This window comes from Scyliorhinus torazame, chromosome 7, assembly GCF_047496885.1.
Source record: "Scyliorhinus torazame isolate Kashiwa2021f chromosome 7, sScyTor2.1, whole genome shotgun sequence".
NCBI lineage: Eukaryota > Metazoa > Chordata > Chondrichthyes > Carcharhiniformes > Scyliorhinidae > Scyliorhinus > Scyliorhinus torazame.
In genome coordinates, this window is record NC_092713.1 from 200,344,742 (window position 1) to 200,369,530 (window position 24,789).

Here is a 24,789-nt window from a genome sequence, read left to right on the forward strand (position 1 = left end):
CAGAGATTTTTAGCCAGTGAGGGCTTGGACACCCTAGGGAAGACAGTGAGGAGTGGCGGGAGTGGGGGGGAATGCAACGGAGTCGGGATTTGGAGACCAGACCTGGAGGCATAATGGTGGGGTAAATGCGCACAGGCCACCGCCCGTAAGGGATGTAAATCTGCCCCTCCCCATCAATCCCGCATTTTCACCTCAGACTCTTGCCTGCCTGCCCTTGTCAATAGCTTAATGGCGTGATATTTTGGTCAATTGGCTTGTTAACGAGTTCAATTGCAGATCATTTCTTTATTTTGAAATGATGGGTGGTCTGCTATATTCAGGCTCCGCCTGCCTACCGTATAATGGGAAATAAGCGTGTTGACGTCAGGTTTGTGACTTGACAATATCACGCCAGACTTTGCGCAAGCATGGGATGGTAACATTAGATCTCGCACGCGGTCATTCTTTTTGATGTGAACCGTGGATAACTAATATTGGCAGGATATTTCAACATGAAAGGTATCACGTGGTCTGATCCCTGAGCATGCATCATCCAAGGTGGCGTCACTGGAGAGCAATCAAGAAACAAAGTCATGGAAGGTGAGGGCCTTAGGTGGAGGGGCCACCATACTAGAGGGGAGGCTAGTAAACAGAAGTGATGTGGGGACAAAATGTCGATGGACAGAGGGGGATCGAGCTTTAGTTCTTCTCTTTCTTTGGCTTAGATGGGAGGGGTGGGAGGGAGTGGATGGGCTGACGTGGAGGGTGTTGTTGTGGCGCAGATACGTGAGAATGAATGGCAGTGGGTACCTTGTTGGGGCCCCATGGGGCACAAAATAATGACCTGGGGAAGCTGGCTAAGACAGAAGTATGGCTCATTTGAGGTGGGGAGGGGCATGGGTGCCCCCAACCCAGTTGGTGACATGGAACATTCAGCGACTAAATGGACCTGTAAGAGGTCCCACGTGTTTGTGCATTTAAGGAGTCTAAAGGAGGACATAGTATTCCTGCAAGAGACCCATTTGAAAGTGATGGATCAGATAAGGCTGAGGTAAGGTTGGATGGGCCAGATCTTCCATTCGGGGCTAGACACGCAAACGAGAGGGGTGGCTGTGCGGATTAGTAAGATCAGCCTTTGCTGCTGACACGGGTGGTAGATTTGTGATGGTGAGCTGGAGGCTGGAAGGTACCCCGGTGGTGTTGGGCAACATCTATGCCCCAAACTTGGACGATGTGGAGTTCATGAGGCGGGTTCTGATGAAGATCCCGGACTTAGACATGCACAGGCTGATCCTTGGGGTGGGGATTTCAATATGGTGCTGGACCTTAAACTAGACCGGTTATGCCCCAGACCCAGGACGCTGTCAGCGATGGCTGAGGAGCTGTTGAGGTGTACGGCGCAAATGGGTGGCGGTTCACCAATGGCGAGAGAATTCTCTTTTTTCTTGCATGTACATAAGGGGTATTCCCGGATCAACCGTTTTGTCATGGACAAGGCTCTGTTGACAAGAGGGGTCGGGTCGGAATACTCGGTGATCGTGATGTCAGGCCACGTGCCACACTGCGTGCATCTATGTGTGGAGAGGGCATTGCCCCAGAGGCCCCAGTGGAGGATGGATGTGGGGCTACCGGCTGATAAAGGGGTTTAAGAGGATAGAGGGGGCTATTTGGAATTATATGGGCCATAATAGCATGGGTGAGGCCTCCTCCAGTATGGTGTGGGAGGCACTGAAGGCTGTGATTAGAGGAGAATTGATCTCGAACAGTGCGCACAAGGAGAGGGTGGAGAGGGCAGAGAGGTTAAAGCTGATGAAGGCCATGTCAGCGGTACATCGAAAATATTTTGTGATGCCTGAGGAGGCACTGCTTAAGGAGCGACAGAGGCTCCAAATGGATTACCAGCCGAGTTCTATAAGCGGCTTGGGTCGCTGCTGGGTCCCTTGTGGAGATGTATAACGAGGCATTGGAGAAGGGTGAGCTCCCCCCACGTTGTCGCAGGCATCCATCTTTTTCATCCTAAAGAAGGGCAAAGACCCCGAGCAGTGTGGGTCATATTGGCGATTTCGTAGTGAACATTGATGCAAAATCTTTTGCCAAAAGCTACATGGATATAGGGCTGTGAGCCGGGTGATTGAGGAAGACCAGACTGGGTTTGTAGAGGACAGACAGTTGTCGGCAAATGCACGTGATTATTGGATGTGATCATAATGCTTGCAGGGGGGGGGGGGTGTAAGTGGTGATGTCTATGGATGCGGAGAAGGTGTTTGACTGGGTGGAGTGGGTGTACTTGCTTGACGTGTTGGAGCTGTTCGGGTTTGGACAGGGATTTATAGATTGGGTTAGATTCCTGTATAAGGCCCCGCAGGCGAGTGTCCTGACTAATGGTGTCAGATCGGATTACATCATGTTGCATGGTGGGACGAGGCAGAGGCGACTGAGCCATCTTTCTCCCTGCCCAGGCCAACACTGCCGTCCTAGCTGGGACAGACTAACTGAGATCTTCAGTTTGGTCTGCATGGCTGAACACCAAACAAAAAGCAATACATTTGCAACAGGAGAAACTTGCCCTTAATAAAAGTGTCAGCCCATAATATAACTGATGTGAGGCGGTATTATTGTCATTCAATTCTGTCCATTAAGCTCCCAGTGTTTCAACCATTTTAGTTCAAAAAGCCAAGGTGGCATGTTATGTTATGTTATGTGAGACAGCTATTGCTTGGTTAGGAGGGTGAAACATTTGCCTCTGTACTAACAGCGAGGCAGCTAGCCTCACGGTCAGACTTACAGTTCAGTGGTGTATTCTGGAACATGGCTCGGTATTCTGGTGAGTTTCTGGTTGGAGCAGTCCACAACTGTGCCCTCACAGCGACATTTCTCCGGGCAAACCAGGTCCATGAAGCAGTCACCGCTTAGCTTGGTCCGGTAGTCCTCTGATCCTGCGGACAATACCGGTCACAACTAATTAGGTGAATCATTGACAGCATCCCTCTTATAATGTGATTTGATGTGACCTTCAACTGTGCTTACACACAAGGCAGATATTTAAAGAGCATCAGCACGAGCTGCCATGGCATGGCGCGTGCCAAAGTACCAGTATGGCATGGGCCTTGATTGACTGGCCAGATACTGAGTTGCCATTTGCATACGGAAATTGACGAACAGATAAAAGCCTATGGTCCATCCAGTATATTCTACAAGTAGTCTCATCTCACCTGCGCTGTCACTCCCTTCCAACTGGTTCTTCTTTGAAGGAGTGAAGAAACCGCCTCCTGGAAACTATTTACAAGACGGGAGACTCGGTTGAATTGAACTTGGATTAGGGATAAAACAGGATTTAGGAGCATTCAGCTCTTCGAGCCATTCGATAAGATCATGCTGATCTGAATGTGGCCTCAACCACCATAATACAGTGGCTATAGTCCTGCATTAGAAACCCAAAGACTGGGAGTTCAAATCCCACAACGGCCAATTTAGATGGAATGTCACACAATTCTCAAGAAACTCGGCACTGGTAACCACGCAGCAGTTTGTTTTCTAAGCACATCGCCTACTAAAAATGCACCTACTTTCCACAATTCATTATCTACAAGGTGCATTGCAGGAAGTTTTCAATTTTACTTCAACAAACATGACCTCTATCACTAAAAAATAGTCAGGTCTATTTAGGTTCATTGACTGCAGTAACAGTCATATCGTGGAAACACCATCAATTACCTTCAACTTAAGGGTAGCACGGTGGTGCAGTGGTTAGCATTGCTGCCTCACGACTTCCGCTTGTGACCATGGAGTGATTGGTCACATAAAGGGCTGTTCCTGTTCAAAGTCACAGAAAAGGGCTCTTTTTACCCAGATCCGGGTGGAATTTTGATGAAAAGGCGTAGGTGAATGTCAGAGGAGTAGTTTACCCCTGGAATGGTATGTCTTCTGATCACCGGACCCGGCAGAAAACAGTGAGAGGTTTGACTGGAAAGTTGAAACAGTCCTGTGCTTCACAGACAGTCTCTTCCAGCATGCAGACTTTTACCAAGGAGGAATTCCATAAACAGAGGAAGGAAATGCATGAGAATCATGCAAAGGCCATTGCAGAAGCTTTGGCACCCATGAAGAGTACTTTGGAGTGGATGGAGAGATGTTTGAAGGTGCAGGGGTCACAGATTCGGGAGATTGAAGGAGTGACCTTGGACCACAGCGATCGTGTGGTGGCTCTGGAAGCGGAGGTGGGGCTCCTAGGAGACCTTTGTAAAATGCTGACGGCATTTTATGCCTCGAGAAGGCAGAACCTGCGAATAGTGGGCCTGCCTGAAGGAGTGGAAGGTGTGAGTGCCACGAGGTACGTCTCGAGGATGCTGGCGGGACTGGTGGCATAGGTCTCTGAGGCAGAAGCCTAGAGCTGGGGAGCCGCCGTGGGCGGTCATCGTGAGACTCCATAAATTTGTGGAGAAAGAGAAAATTCTATGGTGGGCCAGGGAGAAGTGTAGCTGCGACTGGGAGGGAAATAACGTCTGGATTTATCAGGACATCGGAGCCGAGTTGGCAAAAACGCGGGCAGGTTTCAACAAGGCCAAAGCGGTGCTGTACCGACGGCAGATCAGGTTTGGGGTGCTCTACTCGGCGAAATTATGGGTGACGTTCGGAGTATTATTGCGAGACCCCAAAAGCGGTCGATGACTTCATTAAGGAGCATAAACTGGGGGAGAACTGAGTGGACAATGCTTGGGAACCGGGGTGCTGGCACTATGTATTGGTCGGGAGCATGTTTGAAATGGATGTAGGGATTGGGGTTTTTTTGCCTTTTTTTGTAGGGGGGGGGGCGGTTCTGTTCAATGTTGAGATTGTAAGGAGTTGTAGGGGTGAAAGGTTTATGTGGGGATGGATGTTCCCAGCCCCCCTCCTGTTTTATGGGACTGTTTGTGTTTAAAATCTGTTTTCTGCTTTTGGAGAAGGCAACCTGGGGTTCAGGAGAAGTCCTTGTTTAAGTGGGCGAGGGTAAGGCCAGCAGGAGGCTTTCTTCTTTGAGCTGAGGAGTGGGGGGGGGGGTCATTAGGATGTGCCATTGGGCAGGGGCAGCCGCGCTAGCAGGTTATGCTGGTGAATGGAGGTGAGGCGGTGGGGGAGAAGGCCAAGAGGGATGGCCGGGGGGGGGAGGCAGAAAAGGGGAAGTGGGGGGGGGGGGGGGGGAAGAAGGGGAAGGGGAAAAGCGGGTGTGGGGGGGGGGGGGGGGAGGGTTTCTGCATTGCGGCAGGGGGTGAGAGATGACATGGTCAAGGCGAAGAAAGGGGCCATCTGGGAAGGGCTAGGTACAGAGTGGAATTAAAGGGGCAGGGGTTATGTGGGGAAGATGATGGACGGTAGAGGGGATTGGATGTGCAAGCGTCCGGTAAGGTTGGTAATGTGGAATGTCTGGGGACTGAATGGGCCGGTTAAAAGGTCGCGGGTGTTCATGCACCTCAGGAGCCTGAAAGCAGGGGTTGGCTTTTTGCAGGAGACACACCTCCGTGTGAAGGACCAGGTTAGGTTAAGGAAGGGGTGGGTCGGGCAGGTTTTTCACTCGGGTTTTGATTTGAAATTGAGGGGTGTGGCGATTCTAATGAGCAAACAAATGGGATTCGTGAATGCGAAGAAGGTGAGGGGTCCAGGTGGGAGATATGTGATTGTGAGTGGGGTATTGGAAGGGGCACCGGTAGTGTTGGTAAATGTGTATGCCCCAAATTGGGACGATGTGGGTTTTATGAGGGGGTTGCTGGCAGCAATCCCGGATTTGGCCACGTACCAGGTGATCATGGGAGGAGATTTTAACTGTGTCCTGGAGCCGAGGGTGGATAGAACGAGCCCAGGTCGATGGGTAGGGAACGAATGGCAAGGGAGCTGGGGGGTTTATGGAGAGGATGGGGTATGGTGAATCCATGGTGCTTTCAGAATCCAGGAGGAGGGGAGTATTCCTTCATTTCACACGTCCATAAGGTGTATTCGAGGACTGATTACTTTGTAGTGAGTCAGGAGATTTTGGTTGGGGTGGAGGGGGCAGTGTCTGCGGGGATAGTTATCTCGGACCATGCACCCCACTGGCTGGATATTCGGTTCAGTACGGGAAGAGAGCAGAGGCCGGGGTGGAGGTTTGACTCGGGGTTGCTGGTGGATGGAGGTTTTTGTGATAAGATGCGGTTGGTGATTAGGGATTATGTGGAGTTCAATCAGAATGGGGAGGTGTCGGCGGGCATTCTTTGGGAAGCACTGAAGGCAGTGGTCCGGGGAGAAATTATCTCAATTACGGTTCGTGCGAATAAAGAAAGGAGGGCGGAACATGACCATCTAGTGAGCGAGATAGTGGAGGTGGACAGGGAATATTCGAGAGTGCCCACCGTGGAGGGATTGGCGAGGAGGAAAAAGTTGCAGGGGCAATTTGATAGGCTGACAACGGGGAGGCGGTAGGGCAACTGCGTAGGGCAAGAGGGGTGCAATACGAGTATGGGGAGAAGGCGAGCCGCATGCTGGCGCACCAGCAGGCTGCATCCAGGGAAATATTGAAGATCCGGACTGGGGCTGGGGATGTGGTATCAGAGCCAGGCAAGATAAATGAGGCATTTAGAGAGTATTACCAGGGACTTTATAAGGCAGACCCAGGAGGAGAGGAGGGGGAAATGGGGTGGTTTCTGGACGAGCTGGAATTTTCCCAGGTGGAGGAAGCAAAGAGGCAGGCGTTGGGGGAGCTCCTGGGGCTGAGGGAGGTGCTGGATAGTATCAGGGGTATGAAGTCGGGGAAGGCCCCTGGTCTGGATGGGTACCCGGCAGAATTTTATAAGGAATTTGTGGCGGACCTGGCACCACATCTGTTGGGGTGTTTAATGAAGCACTCGAGAAGGGGGAGTTGCCGGAGACTATGAAGCAGGCAGTAATCACACTAATCCCCCAAAAAGGGAAGGATCCAGTGGAATGTGGGTCATATAGACCAATATCACTATTGAACACGCATGTGAAAGTATTGGCTAAGTTGTTGGCGGGGAGGATGGAGGATTGCATCCCGGGGGTGGTTGCAGAAGGTCAAACAGGCTTCGCGAAGGGCAGGCAGCTCGCGAGTAATATAAGACGCCTGTTGAATGTGGTGATGAATCCGTCAAGAGCTCTGGTACCGGAGGTGGTGGTGTCCACGGACGCGGAGAAAGCATTTGATCGGGTGGAGTGGCGGTACTTGTTTGAAGTTTTGGGAAGAATTGGGTTTGGGCCGAGATTTGTGGCATGGGTGCGGTTGCTGTATGTGGCACCAAGAGCGAGGGTGAGGACGAATGATATGAGCTCACAAAGCTTTGACTTACACAGGGATACGAGGCAGGGGTGCCCGCTGTCGCCGCTGCTGCTTGCACTGACCATAGAGCCATTGGCAATGGCTCTCAGGGGGTCGGCAGAGTGGCAGGGGATAATGAGGGGATAGAGGGAGCATCGGGTGTCGCTCTATGCCGGTGACTTCTTGCTGTATGTTTCAGATCCGTTGGAGAGTATGGGAGGGATTATGGGCCTGTTGGGGAGGTTTGGAGGGTCCTCGGGATACAAGCTGAATGTAGGGAAAAGCGAGGTATTCCCGGTGAATGAGCTGGCACAGTGGGCTAATTTAGGGGGTATGCCATTTACGGTAGCGAGGGATAGGTTTAGGTACTTGGGGATTCAGGTAGTGAGGGGATGGACGGGGCTCCATAAGTGGAACTTAACGAAGCTGATGGAGGAGGCCAGGGAGGATCTCAAGAGGTGGGATACACTGCACTTAACGTTGGCGGGGAGGTTCCAAGTGGTGAAAATGAATATTCTCCCGAGGTTCTTGTTTATCTTTCAGGCTCTCCCGATCTTTATACCAAAGGCCTTTTTTCGGAAAGTGGACACAATCATCTCTGGCTTTGTATGGGCGGGGAAGGTGCCGAGGTTGGAGAGGACCCTGCTACAGAGGCAGAGGCAGCAGGGGGGGGTTGGCATTGCCAAGCTTGTTTCATTATTATTGAGTGGCGAATGTGGACAAGGTGCGGCGGTGGTGGGAAGGAGAAGGGGTAGGGTGGGTTAGGATGGAGGAGGAATCTTGTAAGGGGTCTAGTTTGAGGGCTATGGTGACGGCAGCATTGCCAATGGCTCCGAGTAGGTATTCAGGGAGCCCAGTGGTGCAGTCCACGGTGAAAATATGGAATCAGCTGAGGAGGCATTTTAGGGTGGAAGGGATGTCGGTGCTAACACCGCTGTGCGAGAATCATGGATTTTAGCCGGGGGGGGGACGGATAGTGTATACAGGAGGTGGAGGGAGGTGGGTCTGGTCAAGGTGATGGATTTGTATTTGGAGGAAGGGTTTGCCAGTCTGGAGGAGCTAAGGGAGAGAGTAGAGCTTCCGAGCGGTAGTGAGTTCAGGTATCTACAGGTTGGGGACTTTGCACGAAAGGTCTGGAAGGGGTTCCCTGGATTGCCGGGATATACCCTGCTGGAGTGACTGCTGCTTCCGGAAGTGGAAGGGGAGGGAAGAATTGGGGATATATATAAGTGGCTCGGGGAGCAGGGAACCGAGCGGGTGGTGAAGATCAAGGAGAAATGGGAAGGTGAGTTGGGAATGGAGATCAATTGGGGAGTATGGAGTGAGGCACTGTGAAGGGTAAACGAGACCTCCTCTTGTGCAAGGATGAGCCTGATACAAGTTAAGGTGGTGCACAGGGTGCATATGACTCGGGCGAGAATGAGTGGGTTCTTTCAGGGGGTAGCAGATGAGTGTGAGAGGTGTGGGCGGGGGCCAGAAAATCATGCGTACATGTTTTGGGTTGTGAAAAATTGGGAAGATTCTGGGCGTGCGTGCTCGCGGTCTTAGCCAGGATAGTGCAGGAGGGGGGGAACCCGGACCGTTTGGTGGCGATATTTGGGATTTCAGAGAAGCCGGAACTCATGGAGAGGAGGAAGGCTGATGTCTTGGCCTTCGCCTCTCTGATTGCACGGCGACAAATTTTGCTGGAGTGGCGGTCGGCATCGCAGCATGGTTGGGTGACCTGTATGACTTCCTGCGGTTGGAGAAGATAAAGTATGAGTTAAGGGGCTCAGCAGGGGAGTTTGAGAAAAGGTGCGGGATGTTTGTGGCCGCTGTTCGTCGCAGGGGGGTGATGGGAAGAGGGGGTGTGAAAAAGGAGAAAAATCTGTACAAACTGTCTAGTTGATTGTTGGGAAGAATGTTTCCTGGGGTGTTTATTTGCTGTAACCTACTTTGATACAAGTTTGAATAAAATGCGAAAGCATTGCTGCCTCACGGCGCCGAGGACCGGGGTCACACCCGACTCTAGGTCATCGTCCGTGTGGAGTTTGCACATTCTCCCTGTGTCTGCATGGGTCTCACCCCCACAACCCAAAAAGATTTGCAGGGTGGGTGAATTGCCCCTTAACTGGAATGAAAACATGGGTACTCTAAATTCATTTTTTAAAAATGACCTTCAACTTCCATTCCAAGTCACATGCAATCTTGACCTGAATCTATAGAATCTATATAGGGCAGAAGGAAGTCATTCGGCCCATCGAGTCTGAATTGACCCTCCGAAAGAGCATGCTACCTATGCCCACTCCCCCATCCTATCCCCGTAACCCAGTGCATTAATTACGGCCAATACACCTACACATCTTTGGATTATGGGAGGAAACCGTAGCACCAGGGGGAAACCCACACAGACATGGGAAGAACATGCAAACTCCACACAGACAGTCACCCAAGGCTGGAATTGAACCTGTGTCCCTGGCACTGTGAGGCAGCAGTGCTAACCACTGTGTCACCTTGCTGCCAATGGGAGCAATCAAACCAGGGTTCACAGAGGACTACACTGAGTCTCTGGATTACTAGTCCAGTGACAATATCACTACACCACCATCACCCACTGTAGATTTGTTCAAACGCACAGCCTCAACCAGCTAGGAAGACAAGGGGAGCAGGTGCATGGAGACACCGCCACTTGCAAGTTCTCCTCCAAGCCACACACCATCCGCACTTGAAATACATGCCATTCTTTCACTGTGTCAAAATCTCCACAATTCCCCTTCAGCACTCTGAATGTATCTACACCACATGGACTGCAGTGGTTCCAGAAGGCGGCTCACCACCACTTTTTCAAGGGCAGTTCGGGATGGGGACAAATGTTGGAATTGTTAGTGACACCAACATCCCATTTAATAAAACAAGTAAATAAATATGGCCATTCCAGCATCCAAGCCCATCATCCAAAAGAAATTTTACAAAACAGCCGGATTTCCTTGTATTAATTTACTGGAAATATATTTTTATCATTAAATTAAACTGTCCCACAGCACCTGCTATTCTGCTTCCCAAGCTCTATAATGCTTTGCAAGATTATTAATTTCAGGCTTTTCCCATTTATTTATTTCTGTTCACGTTTTCATTCCAAATGCGAACATATTATTTCAGTAACATGCACAAGAGCGGAGCATCTTCTTTAAATCTTTAAAATGCAACTTCACTTCACAGAGAAATCAGCATTGATGTGATTCAACAGTCTGGCTCCTGTGACATCAGTGGTCTTACTTATGTGGTATTTATATTAATGAAGGGTTTTTTTTTTTTGCATTGACCATCAATTGTGCAAATTAGTGCAGCGGATGTACTTAATGCAGTACTGAATCAAAAATAGGCCAGCTGTGTATCCCTTACTTGTGGCAGAAGTGTTGCTAGATCTGTCTGTAGCCTTCATGTTCTCTGTGTAAGGTTAGACTTGGCAGCACCAAAGGTCCAGGGTGGGATTCAAGAGTACAGAGAAAGAGCCAATGGTTATGGAGGGCCAAGAGTGAATACCCACTTCAGCAAATTTCAGTTTGTTCACTCGTGACAAGCTGTGAATAGTTTTGGTCCGCTTCTTTAAGGAAAGATATATTGGCATTGGAGGCAATCCAGAAAAGATTCACACGGTTGATCCTGGGTATGGAGGGTTTTTCTTACAAGAAGAGGTTAAGTAGGTTGGGCCTGTATTCATTGAAGTTCAAAAGAATGGGAGGCAACCGTATTAAGACATATAGGATTCTCAGGGGGCTTGACAGTGTCGATGCTGAGAGGTTGTTTCCCTTGTGGGAGAGCCTTCGGCAAAAGGGCATAATCTCAGAAGGGGTCACCCATTTAAAACAGAGATGAGGAGGAATTTCTTCTCTCAGTGAATCTGTGGAATTATTTACTGAAGAGGGCTGTAGAGGCTGGGTCATTAAGCATATTAAAGACTGAGATAGGCAGATTTTTAACCAGTAAGAGAATCAAGGATTATGGGGATAAAGCGGGAAAGTGGAGTTGAAGATTATCACATCAGATCAGTCATAATCTCATCGACTGGCAGAGCAGACTCGATGGGCCAAATGGCCTACTTCTGCTTCCACATCTTATGGACCCTACCACACTAACCGATGAAGTGCTTCTGCACAGTAGGGTAGACATGCCTTTGACCACTGCCAGAAACATCTGGGTTGCTGACTGCATAGTTTTTCTGCAAAAACATCCCTGACTTCACCCCTGCCTCAGCTCATCTGCTGCTGAGACCCTCATCCATGTTTTTGCTATATTTAGGCTCGATACTCTCCTGGCCAGACTCCCATCTTGCACCTGAGCTCGCCCACAACTCATCTACTGCATCATAGCTCACATCAAGTCCCCATTCTGGCTGAACAACACTAGGTCCCGGCCCAGGTGACGCCTCAAAATTTAAAGTTCTCCTCGTTTTCAAATTTCTTCATGGCCTCGCCTCATCTATCCCTGTAACCTCCTTCAACCCTGCAATATTCTTCGATCTCTACGCTCCCCTAATTCAAATCTCTTGCACATCCGCCTGATTTTCACCTCTCACTGTTGATGGCCAGTTCAGTTGCCTAGGTTCGAAGATCTAAAATTCCCTCCATCAACCTCTCCACCTTGCTTTCCTCCTTTCAGACACTCCTCCACACCAACCTCTTTGACCAAGCTTTCGGCCTTCTGGCCTAATATCCCCATCATGTGGCTGGGTGTCAAATTTTATTTTGTAAATCTCCTGTGAAGCACCTTTGAAATTAAACATAGTAAGCTTTTTGTGTCACAGATTCTGTTTTTCCAGAAAGAGAGAGATTGAATAATTTCTCCATAAACAATTAATCCCACAAATTCATGACGTTCCTACCAGGGCTAGTTCCCATACATTTTCATCATCTAGCGCCTTGCGTTAACTACTTTCATCACAGAACCACATAATTCCTGCAGTGCAGAAGGAGGCTATTTGACCCATCGATTCTATACTACCCTCTGAAAGAGCACCCTACCTCGGCCTACACCCCCGCCCTAACCACATAACCCCACCAAACCTGCATTTCGTTGGTCACAAAGGGGAAATTTTAATATGGCCAATCCATCAACCTGCACGTCTTTGAACTGTAGGAGGAAACCGGAGGACCTGAAGGAAACCCACACAGACACGGGGAGAATGTGCAAACTCCACACAGACAGTGACCCAAGGCTGTAATTGAACCTGGGCCCATGGCTCTGTGAGGCAGCAGTGCTAACCACTGTGCCATCGTGCCTGGTGATCTGCATCAGTCTAGTACAAATAACACAATGACACCCTAAAAAGAAGCCTTACAAACTTGGTGAATTTATAAACTACCTCTCTTGGGAAACTCTTGCAGCCAACTGGTCCATATCGAGGTGAACACTGAAGTTTGTTTCAGCATATATTTGAGGGGTCAACTATGCCAAACTCACAGCATCCAGCATGCCCAGAAGAAGGCCAGAGGCGGCGCAGCTGCAGATGCTCCCCAACACCAACAACGGACTGCCAGTCTGGTTGATGTGTAAGCCACAGATGCGTGGACTCTTCAATCATGACAGGATCCAAGAAGGTGATGAAATCCCTTACCACTTTGACATACCTGAACGGTGAGTGGAGTCTACTACTATTATGGCCCTTTCATTCAGACATTCAATATTAATTATCATTTTTCAACTTTCAATTACTTTTATTATTAATAATCCAGTGGTATAATTATGGACTTGCACAGGTTACATATAAATTTAGATCCTTAATTTCAATATCTGAAGAGTGCCTCCTCGACTGCATCAATATGACTTAACATTTTCTAACATCAGATTTTGTTCAATAAGGTTGGCAATTTATTTGCAATTATTGGCTGCTTCTGATTTTTTTAACGTTGAGTTAACGTTTCGAAGAAGAATCATATTGGACACAAAGCCTTAACTCTCTTTCTCTCTCCACACAGCTGCCAGGCCTGCTGAGTTGTTCCAGGATTTGGATAAGACGACTCAAACTCATTGAATTTAGGACATAACCAATTAACAGAGAAATCCCAACTGCCAGAGATGATGAGTACAATGAACCCTAACGTCCAAGCTCTCCAGTGTCGTATTTGGCGGGAGAGGGGGGTATCCCACAGATGCATTGCCAAGCCCTTTCGGAGCTTCACAGGTAAGCATTTCAAAGGCAATTTCCCAGAAGTGCTAACTTCCTCTGGACAATTGACCTGCACTGTGAACCATCTTAAAATGCAATTTAAATCGCAACCTGTGGATGGTTTCGTCAGAGTTACACCAATAGTTACTCAGAAAAAGAGAGAAGTAAAACCTCTTCAACTTCTGGGTAACTACTGTAAGCAGAATTTCCCCTACACCTCCAAGCCCCCAGCGGATCCCCCAAGGCCCCCAGGGGGCATCTACGAGTGCCAGGTAACATCCCCCTCCCCCGACTATCGAGCCCGCCACGCAGTTCTCCAACCACCCACACCCTCAGCCAAACTCTCACTCTCGATCTGATCAGATACCCCATCCTGCAGGCCTGAACTGATTCCTCCCCATATCCCCCCCTTGCAACTAGACCCCACACCAATGACCCATCTCCACACATGCAACCCGACCCCTCAAATCCCTTTGATGTCCTAACCCCTACCCCCAATGATGACTGACCCCTGTGATCCTCAACACAAACCTCCGCCCCCTCACATTCCACCTACCCGCCCCACCCCTGACCTCTGACACCCCAACCGTCTGACATTTGACCCCCCCCCACCACCCACCTCCTTGACCTCCAACAACACCTGACCTCCCATGGCCACCCCACCCCCAACTCCCCTAACCGACCCCCCCACACCCCATACCATGCCCCCAATCCTCTACCACCAAAACTCTGATCTCACGACCTCCGACACCCCACACTCTGCACCTCATGACATACCGACCCCCAACCTCATGATCTTCAACCTTGCCGACATCGCACCCTCTGACCCGCAACTTTCACCCCGCACCTCTGACCCTCCCAACCTCTGATCCCCCTGACCTCTGCTCTCTCACACCCTCCCCCTGAATTTCCCATGACCAACAAAGTGGCTTGATAAAACCTGTCCTCATATTTTAATCCTTTAAACCCTAATATGAGCTCCAAGGCCAATATGTCCTTCATCATCTTTAAGAAACTATTCCAACTTATCCCTCTCAGTTCCAAAGTTGATGACCTCACAAGTCCCCACTTTGAACTTTACCTGCCTTGATTTTTCCACTCACTTAGTCCAAATTGACCAACTTGAACTAGCGAGAAAACAAAGGCTGACAAATAAGGTCAACATGGAAAGAATCAGCAGGCTATTGGCATATGGAATAAGTTGGGAAAATCTGTTGTCTCATCGCTTCCTAAAAGAAGAGATTCAAGACCATTGGCAGGCATTATACGAGTATCTGTGATGCAGTTATGGCACAGGCCTGGAGTACAGAAACTTAATTTTTGTACACCCAGATTTTCAGATTTGGAAAGCATGAGAATATTATTCCCTCAATCTATGCATGGTACATAGATAGAATTCACAGTGCAGAAGGAGGCCATTCGGCCCATCAAGTCTGCACCGGCCCTGGGAAAGAACACCCTACCCAAGCCCACACCCCCACCCTCCCCGTAACCCCACCCAACATTTTTGAACACTATGGGCAATTTAGCATGGCGAATCCACCGAACCTGCACATCCTTGGACTGTGGGAGGAAACCGGAGCACCCGTAGGAAACCCACGCAGACACGGGGAGAACGTGCAGATTCCGCACAGACAGTGACCCAAGCCGAGAATCGAACCTGGGATCTTGGAGTTGTGAAGCAACTGTGCTAACCACTATGGAACATAGAACATTACAGCGCAGTACAGGTCCTTCGGCCCTCGATGTTGCGCCGACCTGTGAATAGCTTTCTATAGCTATATCAGGAATAAAAGAATGACGAGGGTAAGAGTAGGGCCAGTCAACGACAGTAGTGGGAAGTTGTGCTTGGAGTCCGAGGAGATAGGAGAGGTGCTAAATGAATATTTTTTGTCAGTTTTCACATAGGAAAAAGACAATGTTGTCGAGGAGAATACTGAGATTCACGCTACTAGACTAGAAGGGCTTGAGGTTCATAAGGAGGAGGTGTTAACAATTCTGGAAAGGGTTAAAATAGATAAGTCCCCTGGGCCGGATGGGATTTATCCTAGGATTCTTTGGGAAGCTAGGGAGGAGATTGCTGAGCCTTTGGCTTTGATCTTTAAGTCATCTTTGTCAACAGAAATAGTGCCAGAAGACTGGAGGATAGCAAATGTTGTCCCCTTGTTCAAGAAGGGGAGTAGAGACAACCTCGGTAACTATAGACCAATGAGCCTTACTTCTGTTGTGGGCAAAATCTTGGAAAGGTTTATAAGAGATAGGGTGTATAATCATCTGGAAAGGAATAATTTGATTAGACATAGTCAACACGGTTTCGTGAAGGGTAGGTCGTGCCTCACAAACCTTATTGAGTTCTTTGAGAAGGTGACCAAACAGGTGGATGAGGGTAAAGCAGTTGATGTGGTGTATATGGATTTCAGTAAAGCATTTGATAAGGTTCCCCACGGTAGGCTACTGCAGAAAATATGGAGGCATGGGATTCAGGGTGATTTAGCAGTTTGGATCAGAAATTGGCTAGCTGGAAGAAGACAAAGGGTGGTGATTGATGGGAAATGTTCAGATTGGAGTCCAGTTACTAGTGGTGTACCACAAGGATCTGTTTTGGGGCCACTGCTGTTTGTCATTTTTATAAATGACCTGGAGGAGGGCGTAGAAGGATGGGTGAGTAAATTTGCAGATGACACTAAAGTCGGTGGAGTTGTGGACAGTGCGGAAGGATGTTACAAGTTACAGAGGGACATAGATAAGCTGCAGCGCTGGGCTGAGAGGTGGCAAATGGAGTTTAATGCAGAAAAGTGAGAGGTGATTCATTTTGGAAGGAATAACAGGAAGACAGAGTACTGGGCTAATGGTTAGATTCTTGGCAGTGTGGATGAGCAGAGAGATCTCGGTGTCCATGTACATAGATCCCTGAAAGTTGCCACCCAGGTTGAGAGGGTTGTTAAGAAGGCGTACGGTGTGTTAGCTTTTATTGGTAGAGGGATTGAGTTTCGGAGCCATGAGGTCATGTTGCAGCTGTACAAATCTCTGGTGCGGCCGCATTTGGAGTATTGCGTGCAATTCTGGTCGCCGCATTATAGGAAGGATGTGGAAGCATTGGAAAGGGTGCAGAGGAGATTTACCAGAATGTTGCCTGGTATGGAGGGAAGATCTTATGAGGAAAGGCTGAGGGACTTGAGGCTGTTTTCGTTAGCGAGAAGAAGGTAAGAGGTGACTTAATTGAGCATAAAAGATGATCAGAGGATTGGATAGGGTGGACAGTGAGAGCCTTCTTCCTCGGATGGTGATGTCTAGCACGAGGGGACATAGCTTTAAATTGAGGGGAGATAGATATAAGACAAACGTCACAGGTAGGTTCTTTACTCAGAGAGTAGTAAGGGTGTGGAATGCCCTTCCTGCAATAGTAGTGGATCCGCCAACACTAAGGGTATTCAAATGGTCATTAGATAGACATATGGACGATAAGGGAATAGTGTAAATGGGCTTTAGAGTGGTTTCGCACGTCGGCGCAACATCGAGGGCTGAGGGGCCTGTACTGCGCTGTAATGTTCTATGTTCTATGTTCTTCTATGTTTTATGAGTAAGGCTTTAACAGTGAGAGTACGAGTGGCCGCGGTGCCAAGCTGCCCGTGGTACAGACAGCAGTAATACTATGTACCCAGTGGCATATGTCGGCTGGTCAGAAGTTCTAGACAGATTGAATTTGAGTCAGTAGGCTAAATTTTCAGATCACCACAAAGCCGGGGACAGAGGTGGGGGTGGCAGGGGAGGACCTGAAATTTCCAATGCCAGGTAAGTACGAGAGTCTCGGAACATCGTTATCCGCACTGGCCATTTTAAGGGAGGCAGGGATCGGGATCGTCTCCATTAGGTAGACAAGCAATTAAGGTTCATGAAGATTCTTTTTAAAAGAAAGTTTCCTGATACGATGGAGGACAAATCATGTTGGGGTGCCACTCTAGCACTCTGGTAGCCTACAGACCTCCCTGCCAGTGCTGGGGAATTTCAACTGCTCAGATGCTGTATAATGTGGATAAATGTGAGGTTATCCACTTCGGTAGCAAAAATAGAAAGGCAAATTATTATTTGAATGGGTGTCAATTGGGACAGGTGGATACTCAATGGGACCTTGTTGTCCTCGTGTATCAGTCACTGAAAGTAAGTGCGCAGGTACAGCAGGCAGTAAAGAAGGCAAGCGAGAGGATTTGAGTATAGGAATAGGGATGTTCTACTGCAATTGTATATGGCATTGATGAGGCCACACTTGGTACACTGTGTGCAGTTTTGGTGTCCTTATCTGAAGAAGAATGTTCTTTCTATGGAGGGAGTCAGCAAAGGTTTACAAGGCTGATTTCAGGGATGGCAGTGTCATAATATGCACCAGTATATCATGGTGCAGATACACACACACTGATGGACACACAGCAAGACCAATCAACACACACATCACCGCAGCCAATCACCAGTTAGAGCACACTCACATTAAAGACAGGGGGCATCAGAGTTCCCGTTCATTCGGGATGCAGCCTCCTAGAAGGACAGAGCTTACAGCTTACAGCACAGATCTTCACCATGTGCTGAGTGCATAGACTGGTTAGGATAGGCATAGGTCTTTAGTTTAATCTAACATCGTGTTAACCCACAGTGAAAGTATGTTCAACAGTTTCTAACTTAATAAAATAGTGTTGCACTATTTTAAGTGTTGGTGGCCTGTATATGATCCAGAGCACCCAACACATCATGATACCAGGAGTTGTGGGATATTAGAACTTCTTAGACCTACCTGCAAGTGATCTGCCTTCCACCAGCATACAGTCATCCTGCAAAATGGACAGCGTCCGCCCGCCGCCGCCGCTCCGCATCACCAGTAAGCTGGGGGCCAACTGGAAGATATTCAAACAACGCTTCCAGCTCTCCCTTGAAGCCACAGACCGGGAAGTTGCCTCAGACACCAGGAAGATCCTCGCTTCCTATCCACGGCCGGGGAACATGCCATCCACATTTTCAATTCTCTCACCTTTGCTGATGATGAAGATAAATCAAAATTCAAGACGGTCCTCCTCAAGTTTGACACTCACTGCAACATAGAGGTGAATGAAAGTTCCGAGCACTATGTATTCCAACAGCGTTTTCAGGGTAAGGATGAACCTTTCCAGTCCTTTCTCACCCACCTCCGCATCATTGCACAGTCCTGTAATTACGGGCCCACTTCCGACTCCATGATACGCGACCAGATCGTTTTCGATGTTCAGTCGGCCAGCAGCTCCTCACGCTAAAGCAGCTCACCCTAGCGACCGCCATCGAGACCTGCGTGCTACACGAACACGCCACTAGTCAGTATTCCCACATCCAAGCGGCTTAAACGGCGTGGCAAGGTCCCCACGAGGCAGAACGGGTCCAAGCAATCAAGCAACTCCAGGGCCTCAGCCTGGATGAGGGCGGCCATTTCGCGCGCTTTTCGTGGACTCCCATGCTTGTGCGCACCGAACGAGGGGACAGCGACGTCGACGAACGTACTGCGCAGACACGCACCACATACGACCGCACCGCGCATGCGCGGTGGCGCAGCGAACATACTGACGCTACAACGTGCGGCAACTGTGGCTCCGCCCATTTAAAGTGGCTATGCCCTGCCAAATACCGACGATGCCTGAGATGTGGCAAACCTGGCCACTATGCTGCTTCATGCAGATCAGCTCAGCCTGCCAACTCATATCGCTCCAGCCAGCCTCGCAGGAATGTCCGGGCCATTCAACCCACGGTCACCGAGTCCAATGCGGACGTACTACCCGTTATTGACACCGAGGACCTAAAGGCGCCTTTTTGAGTCGGTATTGTTACAAAAAACAGGGTGTCCCCGAAGCAAAGAATCCAGCCTCTATCGGTATACAGCATCGATCCAGACGATGAGTGGTATGCCACCCTGACGATCAACCAGAATTCGTCGCCCACCTCAGAGACTTAATTTATGAACTTTGCGGACTTACAGACTCTCTGAATTGTTTTGTTGCTTTGTTTGATCGTTTCCCTGGTTTGTATATAGTTTTGATCTCGTTATTCTTGTTGCATACTGCTTCTCTGCACCAGGCACCTTCCCATGTAAATAGCTTAGTTCTCATGTACGTAGTCCTGTAAATATATCTTCGCACCCCGCACGTAGTTAGGAACATTCTCACCATACATTATTTATTGCCACACACATACATTCTTTTATAAAAGGGGATGTCATAATATACACCAGTATATCATGGTGCAGATACGCACACACTGATGGACACACAGCAAGACCAATCAACACACACAACACTGCAGCCAATCACCAGTTAGAGCACACTCACTATAAAGACAGGGGGTATCAGAGTTCCCGCTCATTCGGGATGCAGCCTCCTAGAAGGACAGAGCTGACAGCACAGATCTTCACCATGTGCTGAGTGCATAGACTGGTTAGGACAGGCATAGGTCTTTAGTTTAATCTAACATCGTGTTAACCCACAGTGAAAGTATGTTCAACAGTTTCTAACTTAATAAAATAGTGTTGCACTAATTTAACTATTTTAAGTGTTGGTGGCCTGTATGTGTTCCACGGATCCAAAGCACCCCACACATCAGGCAGGACTGTCATATAAAGAGAGACTAAGTTGGAGGTTAGGATTATCTTCACTGGAGTTTAGACGCGTGAGAGGGGATCTCATAGAAACTTATAAAACTGTAACAGGTTTATAGAGGGTAGCTTCAGAAAGAATGATCCTGATGGTGGGAGAGTCCAGGACTAGGGGTTATAGATTGAGGATAAGGGGTAAACCTTTTAGGACTAAGGCGAGGAGAAATTTCTTCACCCAGAGAGTGGTGAATCTCTGGAAGTTACTACCACAGAAAGTGGTTGAGGCCAAAACGTTGTGTGATTTCAAGAAGGAATAAGATATAGCTTTTGGGGCTAAAGGGATCTAGGAATACGGGAGAAGGCGGGATCAGGGTATTGAATTAGATGATCAGGCATTCTCATAATGAATGGTGGGGCAGGATCAAAGGGCCGAATGGCCTACTCCCGCTTCTAATTTCTACGTATGGTTCTATGTATTAGCCAAATTGACTAACCAAACAGATAGTAGTCAGTAATTAGAGAGGGTGGATTTCATCTCTCCAGTCTGGGCCCAAATTGAAACCAGAGATGATGTGTAACCCACTTTTTGGCAGGAAGCTCACAAGATGCTCAAGGTTTAAAGCAGTTTAAGAAGTCATGCAGAAACAATCAACTGTGATCCAGAAAAGGTACAAGCACCTCGGATCTAGTGCAGGAGCAACCATCTCTCACATGGACAGGTATAAGCAATTCTGATCAAGTGCCTAAACAACATACTGGCATTTGGTACAGGTAAAACCAGTTCACATCTGGTACAGATACAAGGGCATCTGATCGAGCACACACAATCACCACTAATCCGGTACATAAATGACAAAATCTAATTGTGTGTAGGAACTACCAAGAAACCTTTTTAGAGCTTAAGTGCACCACCCACCCCCGAACATTGTACATGGCAGTGGTTGATGGAATTTGAATGTCTTCCATAAAAAAATACAGATTTCCAGGCAGTGGCAGCCAGTGACAGAGTGTTCCTCAGTGCGTCTTACTCTTGCAGGTGTTCCTGTGAGTGATTATGGATTATGAGGAAAGAAGAAAATAATTATGTCCAGTTTTAGTTGCCGTATATGATGAGGCTCTGGAGAAGGTAAACAAGGGGGCAACCAAAATCATATCCAGTCTCCGGCCTTCAGTACTTAGGTTATTCATGTGCGAGAAACAAACTGTTAGAGAACAAATCTTTAAGGTTTTAAAAATGATGATTTCATGCAATCGTACTGCACAGAAGGCGATCATTTGACACATCCTGCCTGTGGTAGCACTTTGAAAGAACTATCCAATTTGTCTGACTCCCCTGCTCTTTTCCCATCACCTTCGATTTCCTCCCCTAGAAATATTTCTCCAAGTCCCTTAAGATTGCTTACCACCTCCCTTTCAGGCAGCGATTCCAGATATTAGCAAATTCTCCTCATGACCCTCTGGTTCTTTTGCTAATGTCTGTAAGGGTGAGATTTTCTGGTGGCTCACCATTGGCTGTTGGTAGGATCTTCTGGTCCCGCTGATGTCTCCAGCGTTTTGCATTGCTCAGCCATCCGGCTGTCGGATCTGTTGGAAGATCCCGCCAGCAGGAAAGACTGGAAAACCCCACCGTAAGTCGTTGCCCTTTGGTTACGGACCCTCTTGTCAATAGCAGCAATTTCCGCACATTTACTTCATCAAAACCCTTCAAAATCCAATGAATCTCCCCTTAACCTCTGCTGCTTGAAGGAAAACAACCTCAATTTCTCCAGTCTCTCCAGATGACCAAAATCTTTTCTCCCTGGTAACATTCAAAACTCCTCTACGCTCCAATACCTTGACATCCTTCCTAAAGTACGGTGTTCAGAATTGGACACAGGACTGGAATGATTTAAAATTACATGATTAGAACAAAGAACAAAGAAATGTACAGCACAGGAACAGGCCCTTCGGCCCTCCAAGCCCGTGCCGACCATGCTGCCCGACTAAACTACAATCTTCTACACTTCCTGGGTCCGTATCCCTCTATTCCCATCCTATTCATGTATTTGTCAAGATGCCCCTTAAATGTCACTATCGTCCCTGCTTCCACCACCTCCTCCGGTAGCGAGTTCCAGGCACCCACTACCCTCTGCGTAAAAAACTTGCCTCGTACATCTACTCTAAACCTTGCCCCTCTCACCTTAAACCTATGCCCCCTAGTAATTGACCCCTCTACCCTGGGGAAAAGCCTCTGACTATCCACTCTGTCTATGCCCCTCATAATTTTGTATACCTAAAATTATTAAATACCTAAGCAAAAAGAGTCAGATGGTTTCTAGCTAGGGAATTATTTCTACTCAGCAAGTATTTCTGTTCATGGGGGTTCATTTCTACCTGGAGTTATACAGTGGTTATGGGTTGCCTGCAGTCCCTCAAAAGAAAATTGGTTAAGTAGCTGAGAGAGGAGAGAACATTTTGAGTTATGAAAAGTTGGGCTGAATTGCTGAAAATGGGGGAGACATTATGAGTTACCAAGACCACTTTGTTTGCTTGCGTCCAGGGCTTGGAAAGGAAATCAGCAGAACTTAGTTTCCTCTGAACTCTCTGTCTGCCGATTGCATGACTGGACGAAGGAGGGGCCTGTTGATGGTACATCAGGTTGCACCATCCAGAAGGGCCATGCCTGATGGGTCAGCTGCACTTTTTTCCATTCCTTTTCAAATGCTTTTCTGTTTGCATGAAATGCTAATGTTCCCAACTTGTCTGTCCAAAATTCTGCCTCTGGCATTCTAACCTTGAGTAGCAGTGATGATCACCATAGAAATGGGCCCATAGCCCTTACTGCCACATTGGGATTGCATCAGAACAAATAGGTGCAGTTAGCCTGCACCAGCAAAAAATTAAGAGAAAGGCTGATTTGAAAATGTTCCATTTCCTATTTTTATAAAACTTAGTTTGACATGAATTATACGGCATTATTTTGTGTTGTGAGCATCCTTCTCTGTACCAAGTTGTGCTTCCATTCAAACCATAGCAACTGTTGTTATGGTGCAGAACAGTCAGAGATATCCAGCATTCTTTGATCTACTTGGGTGACAGCAGTGTCCAGTAGCTTTGAGTCACATTTCAGACCTTTCCATTTTTACCCTTGCCTCAGAAAACTTCATTAGCAATTCCGGCTTGTTTGGGTGAGGTAAAAGGGGAGGGGTGGGATGCTTGACATGCTGCAGAAAGACACAAGGCGTACCATGGTGCTTGACGAAACCATGTTTTACTCATAGCTTGGAACCACATGGTTAGATCAAGCACAACAGAACACCTCGCTTAGAATCAGAGCCAGTGTTAGGCAACGCCAAGGAGAGCAGAAAGGCAAGAGAGAACGAAGGAGGCTGGTGAGCACAATCTGGAAGCTCGGCTGGCAGTCAATGATTTATCCATGCAAAAGAAACATTATAGTGCCAAATCATCCAATTAGAACAAGCTATTAACTAGCAACACCAAATAGAAGGGCTCTCTGTCTATGTAATCCCAGGTTGTGATTACAGATTGCCTAGTTCTGTGTTGAAATTCATAACCAGTTAGTAGGTAGAAGACCAAGAAACTATCTGTATTAATTCTCAGGCACAGAGGCGTCTGGGCTGCAGGCACATTTCTGTGTCTGGATATCTCATGTCATCTTAAAGGAATCGATCCAGCTTTGTTGATTCGCAAAGTAATTAGTTAGTTCTTTCGTCACTATGTACTATGGAAGCATCGCCACCCTGCACAACCTCAACTCACTGCCTCCCTTGAGTCCAGCCCATACGAATCAACCGTGTTGGTTCGTCTGTGTAGCAGAGCACCAAACATGACAAGAGCCACCTTATTGATCGCCACAAGTTTGTAAATGCAAGATGCAGCCATTTTACATAAAGCTAGTTTTAGAAATCTGGTTCGGGGAAAAACACTGACTTGCATTCATTTAGTATCTTTAATATGGAAAACTATTCCAAGGTCTTTCACAGGAGCATAATCAGACAAAATAATAGAGACGATAAAGGAGACATTAGGACAGGTGAACAAAGGCTTGTTCAGTTGTATTTCACATCAGTGACCATCCACAACATTCACTCTTACCTACTTGTCCATTCACTTTCTCCCTTCATTGCAGTCTCTCAAGATCCAAAATCAGGACTCACGAGGTTCCCAACAGGTTATGACAGTGTTTAACCGACAGTGCAATTTATAAGAGCTCGAAGCTGTCCTCCTGCAGTTACAACGGATAAAATTTTGCATTTGATCGCTACCCCATTTCTAAGAACCCCCTCTCACTGGTGGCAGTTGCTGATCGCAGACACCGTGTCCTGATGACTGCACGTTTTAGATGTTACCTTGTGTGACAACAGCGCAGAGAAGCAACACCTACCCTTAACAAGAGCCCGACAAACTAGAGGTCTCATGAAAGCTTAACACAAAACAAAATATTAAAGATGCAGTTTATCAACAGCGTCACGACCTCCTGTAATCTTGAAATTCAGTAAAACACCTGCTCTTGCCCAGAGTCAAGCGGCAACTAATTTGTGCAAGACATTCGTGATTTATTAGATTTGATAGAGAGAAGTCATAGACTCAGGCTTTATTTATTGAAGCTTTCATGTCACAAGAGATGTGGTAAGAATATTAAACAGCAGGTGACAAACCTCTGTTCCCCTGCAGACATGTATATCTTACACTGATTGCACTCTGTCACAGGGTTCATTTTGTGGGTCCAAAAGCTTTGCAGTTGGCAAAGGAGATCCACTGGATTTCAGTGGGATTAGGCCACAA

At 47.9% G+C, this 24,789-nt stretch overlaps 1 protein-coding gene across 2 annotated transcripts in view; it reads right to left on the reverse strand.

Annotated features, from left to right (window-relative positions):
- LOC140426781 (slit homolog 3 protein-like) overlaps positions 1-24,789 on the reverse strand; it is a 925,338-nt gene that overhangs the window by 166,375 nt on the left and 734,174 nt on the right. For both annotated transcript variants that reach the window (XM_072511946.1, XM_072511947.1), the window contains one exon: positions 2,765-2,915. In XM_072511946.1, the coding sequence (XP_072368047.1) occupies positions 2,765-2,915 (151 nt within the window). The remainder of the gene's footprint in view (positions 1-2,764; positions 2,916-24,789) is intronic.